The sequence below is a fragment of the Mixophyes fleayi genome, chromosome 4, assembly GCF_038048845.1.
Source record: "Mixophyes fleayi isolate aMixFle1 chromosome 4, aMixFle1.hap1, whole genome shotgun sequence".
Lineage (NCBI taxonomy): Eukaryota > Metazoa > Chordata > Amphibia > Anura > Limnodynastidae > Mixophyes > Mixophyes fleayi.
Genome location: NC_134405.1, coordinates 93,920,734 through 93,928,822, shown reverse-complemented (window position 1 = coordinate 93,928,822; position 8,089 = coordinate 93,920,734). Strand labels below are relative to the sequence as shown.

Below are 8,089 nucleotides of genomic sequence, written 5' to 3'. Positions count from 1 at the left end.
ACATGGCCATGGGAACCTATAACAGGGATTGTTTCAGAAACATTACATATATATGCTGAGCTTCTTGACTGACACACTCTCTTAATGTTATGTCAAAAGTCTTCACACGTTATAAAAGTGCATTTGATGTACAATAATCCCCCCATGTACAGATATTGGTTCAGTCTGACGCACAGACCTGTCAGTGCGCGGTGACGTCACCAGTTTCCAATATGGCTGCGCCCGTACGGAGGTTACTGAGCGGTGTGTTGTCATGCCGCATACTCGGGTTCCGAGCCCCGATATTGGGCTGCAGGGGGCTGACGTCTGTGGCAGGAGCCGCGGGGTCTCCATGGAGGTTGCACGGAGCTGTGTGTTTAAAGAGGCCGGCAGTGGTGTCTCAGACCAAGACTGCTTTTCAGCAGGAGGTAGAAGACATGCTGCAGCAGGTACACTCCCACGATCTGTGTGTGCCCTGGTACAGGGGTTCTACATTGTGTGAGATATTACAGGTAGCAGTGTCTGCATGTGCACCTGACGCTTGTATCATGCTCCTATGCACAGTGGTGGGGAAGACTTGTTGGTTTTGCAGTCATCTTTGCACTAATTTACATTTGACCCATTGTCTAAGTCACTGTAAAAGTGTAAATACTAAACTTGAAGTCCTCCAGAAAGCCCCTAGCTTGTAGAAATAACATTGATATGAAATGTCTGTGGCTAAAATAAATTAGATTGGTGTGGATAAAACACTGTAGAGTAATTTAGCAGAGTACAGATTCAGTACACTGGTAACTTTTACTCTACAGTATGTTTTTAGTTGTCAAAAATTAAGAATTCTGCCATGCAATATTCTTTGTTAACTTTAGCCATTCATACAGAATTTTTGTTGCATTTAATAAAATAAAAAAAGTCTAGGGATTTTTGACTTTGAGGGCTTTCTGTCTGACCCATTTTCTTGGTCCATTTTTTAATAATAAACTGGTGCATCACTTTGACATGAGACAGAGTCATTAGTATGAAAAACTACTTGCAATGGTTATTTCAAATGTACTGTTATTGAACAGATTATGTGCAGTGAACCTAAAAAGTTAGGCAAGTGCTTGTATTACAAAATAGAGCCTATGTATATTTGAGCTTGTATTTGGAACCCTGTACAGTATAGAGTGTTTTATATTTATTTGGCACATTTATGCATGGTTTCAGATTGAGCTGGAGCAAAGTCTGTATTCAGATCATGAGCTTCAGCTTATAGAAGATGCAGAACGTCTCCGGAGGAAACAGTCTGATACTTATGATTCTGATGATGAAGCTGAAGACCAGGACATTGTGACAGCACAAGACCTTGAAGATGCATGGGAACAGAAATGGAGGAGTTTTAAATTTGCACCAAGAGTAACAGGTATTTGCTAGTATTAAATATTTTTTAAAAAATAAAAAAGTTTCTATACTTATTTATATAGTTTTCAATATCAAAAGAATTACAGAATTGGAGGTGTGAGATATATAGCCAAGTTTACATCTAGTATGAATAATATTTACTGTATTGTAGCTAATTATGCAATGTATTCATGAATTCGCCTTTTTCTTGACGTTGACTGGACAATCCTAGAGACACTCTGGGTTCCAAGAGCAAGTTTTACATTTATAATTCACAATTCGTAAGTGCACTCTGTTTTTGACTAATTAATTGCTGTAGTCAATAAAATATTCAATAACTGTCTTTTTGCCTTATTTGATCTCATCAGATTAGGTTCACTATACCTTTGTGTGCTTGACATAACAGAGAACACACTCTTATCATGGTTCATGATAATTTGGGCACTAAAGGGATTGTTACATTTCACCTTGACCGAGCAAGCAGAACTTCATATTCTACATGTTAATAAAGGCAAATAGTTTTTCTCTTATGTTTTATGTAATATTTACAAGAAAGTGTTTCCTTTGCAATGGTGGAGATGCATTTTAGTTCTTTATCCAACCAAGTTGCAGCACAGTGGCCTAGTGGTTAGCACTTCTGCCTCACAGCACTGGGGTCATGAGTTCGATTCCCGACCATGGCCTTATCTGTGTGGAGTTTGTATGTTCTCCCTGTGTTTGCGTGGGTTTCCTCCGGGTGCTCCGGTTTCCTCCCACACTCCAAAAACATACTGGTAGGTTATTTGGCTGCTATCAAAATTGACCCTAGTCTCTCCCTCTCTGTCTGTCTGTGTGAGTGTGTGTCTATATTAGGGAATTTAGACTGTAAGCTCCAATGGGGCAGGGACTGATGTGAATGAGTTCTCTGTACAGCGCTGCGGAATTAGTGGCGCTATATAAATAAATGATGATGATGATGATGATGAAGTTGCCACCTTTCAAAATTACAGGTTAACTACAACCGTGCCTGCTAATATTTACTAGTATATTAATTAAACCTCTGTAAAGATTGTTCTGAGAGGTTGTCCACTTTTACACCACCTGTGCTAATTTAGCCAGCCTCCATCCCTTCTCTATGTCTCTATGTAGTCTAAACCCACAATTTCCTGTATTCAGATCCTGGACTGGTGGTGCTGATAGTCTGCAGAGAAGAGTGCTGTTAGGGCGGCACATTTAAAGTGACCCCTCTGTGAGTATGTGGTGGCTAATAGGACTGGAAACTTCTCCTTTCCAATCAGCTGTGTCAGACAACGCTCTTACCCTAAATATTGTCCATTTTAAAATTGTGATCTATACACCAAAATATATTTATTACCTGATACTGTGCCTATATTTTTTTTTAGATACTTGCAGATATGACACATAGGGCATATTCTAAGTCCCTTTTCTAGCTTCTCAAAGATAATCTTTTGTAATGTGACTCCTTTCCCAAAATGTGTGTGCAGAAGACTATGACTCTTTAGATGTTAAACTGTAATTCCTAGCAGCTTAACCGGCTCTTTGTTTCAGTGCCATAATTCAGCAGTGGCATAAAAACACAGATTGCGTTGGCTTGTTATTTAAGGTTCAAAGGCGCATATAACAAAGTTCACCACAGAATGAAAAAGTCCATAAAATGTCCACGTAAATCAAACGCTTCTTATAGGTCCAATCATATAATCTTCTTTACAGATGATATCAAGAAGCAGATGTCATATGGAAGGACTTAATTTTGTCTTTTACAACCTCTCCAAGTATTGCGGTCCATGGAGATTAGAAAAAAGAGGATAAATGGATATCGAATTAGTATTTCAACTAAAAACCACTCTTCCTTAATCCCATATCCAAAGAAACGTTTATCCGCTTTACCGTGTAAAAGCTAACGGTTACTTAAAACACCACACGTGTAAGGTGAGTAAGAAAATGAACTGAGTCACTTACACAGTCCAATTGATCCACTGATTGATTTTAAAAAACCACGCCTGATTCTGTTATCACATGGTGCCCAATCGTAATATATACATCGAGAGAAGCATAGCGGAGATTGCCCGGGAGTTATTTGATCTAAACGCTGACTCTTCACTTAAGTCCGGTACGAGTCCATGTTGTTAATGTTGGGATACTGTACATGACAAGATATTTTATTATGGTGCTTTTAAATTGTGTGAAATAAAAACCCTGATAATATTACGCCAGAGTCTCTCTATATGCTTCTCTCGTTGTATATATTACGATTGGGCACCATGTGATAACGGAATCAGGCGTGGTTTTTTAAAATCAATCAGTGGATCAATTGGACTGTGTAAGTGATTCAGTTCATTTTCTTACTCACCTTACACGTGTGGTGTTTTAAGTAACCATTAGCTTTTACACGGTGAAGCGGATATACGTTTCTTTGGATATGGGATTCAGGAAGAGTGGTTTTTAGTTGAAATACTAATTCGATATCCATTTATCCTCTTTTATATATTGAATGTAGTGGCATTTATTGAGGTATTAGGCAGCTGTGACAGGGAGCGCTTTTTTGATCCTTCCCTTTTTGTATGTTATTTAAGGTTCTGTATGATACTTGGAAGTAAGCAGTGCTTCATCGCTGTCCTTTTTTACTTGTTACAGAAGCAGATAAAAAGAATGACCAGTCGTCATTAAACAGGAAATTAGAAAACACACTGTTCCTGCTGGTTAAAGAAAAGATTGGCAATGAGGACATCTGGATGTTCCCTCAGATGGAATGGCAGACTGGGGAAACTATGAGGCAGACAGCAGAGCGAGTCATGTCTAACTTGTCTGGTAAGTGTTATTTGAGGTGGGCAGCAAGGTGGCTTAGTGATTAGCACTTCTACCTCACAGCACTGGAGTCATGAGTTTGATTCCCGACCATGGCCTTATCTGTGTGGAGTTTTTATGTTCTCCCCGTGTATGCGTGGGTTTCCTCCGGGTGCTCTGGTTTCCACTCACACTCCAAAAGCATAGTGGTAGGTTAATTGGCTGCTTTTAAATTGCCCTTAGTCTCTCTCGGTCTGTGTGTATCTATGTTAGGGGATTTAGATTGTAAGCTCTCTGTAGAGCGCTGCGGAATTAGTGGCGCTATATAAATAGATGATGATGTGGTGCTAGGAATCCAAGTTCCGGTGTAGAATTTGGTGGTATGTAAAAAGTTAATGTTTTTAGGACACTTAGAAAGGAACTCCATAAAATCATTTCATTTGTGTAATGAAGCCCTCTGGCCCCTGCTGTTCCATTATGTACCAGGGGTCTGTAAGCTGCTGTACATGTAAGTTGTAATCACAATGACCACCATCTCCATATGTTGCTGTATACATTGATAAAGACTGTGAGCTCTGGAGCATCATGATTCTACAGGAGCTGGGAGGGATTTCTGCTTGTAGGGGGTGATTATGTTACTGCAAAAAATGTAATTGCATTATTTATAGACTTCTGCAATCATGTACAAGTTAGTGAACCTGTTTGTCAGGTTTCCAAAGAAATCCCGAAAACATGATCTGTTGGAGGTTATTTGAGAATGATATAGGAGATATCATGGATCTAGATAGAACAATTGTTTATTGATGTTTCATAGAGGTGTAGTTTCATGTGAATATGACCTGTTCATTTAAAGTGCACTGGTCACCTGTATCTTTTGTAAAATGTAATTGTGGTAAAATCCTTTCTCATTCTGCTTCTTGCATGCTCAGTACAACATGGTTACTAGTGGAAGCTATACATTTATTAGAATATAAGGTGACAAGGTCAGCCACAGGATTTTGTATGGAGTGTGAGGCCTTCTAATGTAAAAGGCTTAGTAAGATGGGAACTAGCATAGGGCAAATCCCAGACATTTATGGTACTGTTTCAAATTTATTTCTTGTTTTGTCAAGTGCCACAAATATGATATATGTGAATCCCTAAATAGATGACATTATTAAAATAAATATGATTGAATGGAAAGACTCGGTATTAGTTGGTCTTAAGTGGAACTGCAGTGTTTTAGGCTTTTGCACTTGGCATCATTTGGATGTGTGACTTTTGAGAAATTGTCTCCAGGTTAGAAGTAGAAGCCATGGCTCAATCAAGTGAAATGTCATTGTTTTATTTACTCTAAAAAAGCTTATTTTTCTGTTTGTGTGTTTGTATACATACAGTAATCATAAGTCTGATTTAAATAGATCATTATTGACCACTGCTCTTGACTATATGTGTTTTTACTCGTTTATGCTACTTCACCTGTAATAAATTAATTACTAGTCCCCTTTTAAATAGAGTTTTTCATCTGCAATAGTCAGTAATGTGTTTGGGGATTTTGCTGCATATTGCACAGGTTTGGAAGATAACACTAGGTAAACTCTGTAATTCAGATCTTTGCATATATATCCAAACAAATTGCAATTTTTTCTGTATTTACCAATCTTTATTTTTTTGTACAGGTGATCACACTAAAGCTCACTTTGTAGGAAATGCACCCTGTGGCTTTTACAAGTACAAGTTCCCCAAGTCTCTGCGGTCTGAATACATGGTAGGAGCCAAGGTATTCTTCTTCAAAGCTTTTCTGAAGAGCCGGGATCTTCAGACAAATAAGAAGAATGGAGAATATGTTTGGGTTAGCAAGGATGAACTCAAAGACTATTTAAAACCAGCATATCTATCTGAAGTGAATAAGTTTGTAATAGAAATATAATTAATGCAATTTTATCAATATGTGAATAAAAAGTTGTTGTTTTTTTGGGTAAAACCTTGACAAAAAAGTTTATTTTGTTTCTTGACAGTTATGCAATATTTGTTACATTTATTGATCAAACAACCTTGGCAGGGACTAGGTTCTGTCCATTGTACCATCCCACATAAACATCACCTTAATGTCCTCAAAAAAGTAATACTATCTGTGTGTTGTCATACAGCCGATATCTTCTCCTACAGAGAAATGGCTCATTAGTCAGCACATGAAATGGCTTGATAGCAGCAGCAGGGCTACTAACTCTGCAGCGCTATACAGAGAACTCATTCACATCAGTCCCTGCCCCATTGGAACTTACAGTCTAAATTCCCTAACACACACACGTCGATTTGCAATAAGCCAATTAACCTACGAGTATGTTTTTGGAATGTGAGAGGAAACCGAAGCATCCGGAGGAAACCCACGCAAACATGGGGAGAACATACAAACTCCACACAGATAAGGCCATGGTCATTAATCAAACTCATGACGCTATTGATATAGGTTATATGTTAAATATCATACAGGCACGTTGGCATAAAAATAGAGCTGAATGATTAGTATTTTTTTTTTCTTTATAATTTTACTTGTGCCACTCTTAGGCTGCAAAATGGCCCTTTTCATATTTCAGCCCCAAATGCTTTACACCAGGGGTGGCAAACCAGTCGGAGCCTAGGAGCCAAAAAATACCCATAGATACGGCAAAGAGCCAACTGTACCTTTTATATATGTGTGCATTACATATACACAGTATAAATTTGCACATACATAACGCGCACACACATACATTGAAAATCTAACATAATTTACAATATCTTGCTAAGTGAAAAATAAGATATCCAACATTGCTAAAATGTTAATAATAATCAACTCCGCTCTTACCTTGCTGTTGTGTCCAGCGGGGGAGGGTTCAAAGGGTACTTAGTCTCTTCACAGTAGCTTACGCTGCTTCTGTATTCACAATTGCTGTGGAGGGAAATGTTGAAGTGGGGATAAAAAAAAAAAAAAAAAAGACATAAATAGCCAACATACCCCTCAGTCCTCTTCGCATTCCCATGACACCTCACCATATCCCCTTAAATACACATCACCCTCTCCATATGCCATGAGATCTACCCACATGCTCTATGCATGCCACACATTCTCCATGCATTCCACTCAGCCTCCCCACGTGCTCCATACATGCCATGAGATCTACCCGCATTCCTCATAAACCAAATCAGACCACCCCACATGCCCCTTGTACACTATCAGACCTCACCAGATGCCCCATCAGACAACTCCATATGCCCTCTATATACCATCAGACCAAGCCAAATCCCCATCAGACCACCCACATGCCCCTTATATACGGGGTGGTCTGATGCACATCAGACCACCCAACATATGCCATAAGATCCCCCACATGCCAATCAGCCTCTTAAAATTTCATTAAATCTAACATTACTACCCCTTATTTACCTTACACACAGCATCCACAGTCTGGATCCTGTGAAAAAAGGAAGGAGGAAGAGCACTGTCTCCTCCCCCTCCTTCCCTGATTGGACTGATTACACCATGTGACCTCCCTATATTGTGCAGAGAAGGTCATATGACCGGGGAGTTGCGCTGGCTGGCGACCGAACTGCCCCTGCCGGCACCTGTTGCAACGGAGCGCTGGCAGGGGACTGATCTGCCTCTGCCAGCATTTGAGCCACGTGTGAGCTAAAAGAGCTGCATGCGTCTCAGGAGCCGTGGGTTGGCCACCCCAGCTTTACACTATATGGTTACCTGCACTTAGCAGGTAGTGTAGTCTCTCAAAAAGGTGTAAATAACACATGGATAATTCATTACAAGAGCACATACAAAACAATTCCCTTGCATCCATCTGCCAGCCACTAAAAAAAATTGGTTTTACCATTGTTTTTGAGACTTAAATGTGGATGTTTCACTTGCATAAAATTGCAAATATGTTGCGTCGTCTACCACTTACCAGGCGCTTACTTTAATAGGATGGTCCTAATT

The 8,089-nt window shown here is 39.4% G+C and overlaps 1 protein-coding gene across 1 annotated transcript; it reads left to right on the top strand.

Moving 5' to 3' along the window:
- The first annotated feature begins 171 nt into the window (after positions 1–171).
- On the top strand, positions 172–6,110 carry MRPL46 (mitochondrial ribosomal protein L46). Its single transcript, XM_075207755.1, has 4 exons — positions 172–428; positions 1,183–1,378; positions 3,991–4,164; positions 5,799–6,110. The coding sequence occupies exons 1-4, from the start codon at positions 213–215 to the stop codon at positions 6,047–6,049; spliced, it is 837 nt and encodes a 278-aa protein (XP_075063856.1). The 5' UTR covers positions 172–212; the 3' UTR covers positions 6,050–6,110.
- Positions 6,111–8,089: the final 1,979 nt, after the last annotated feature.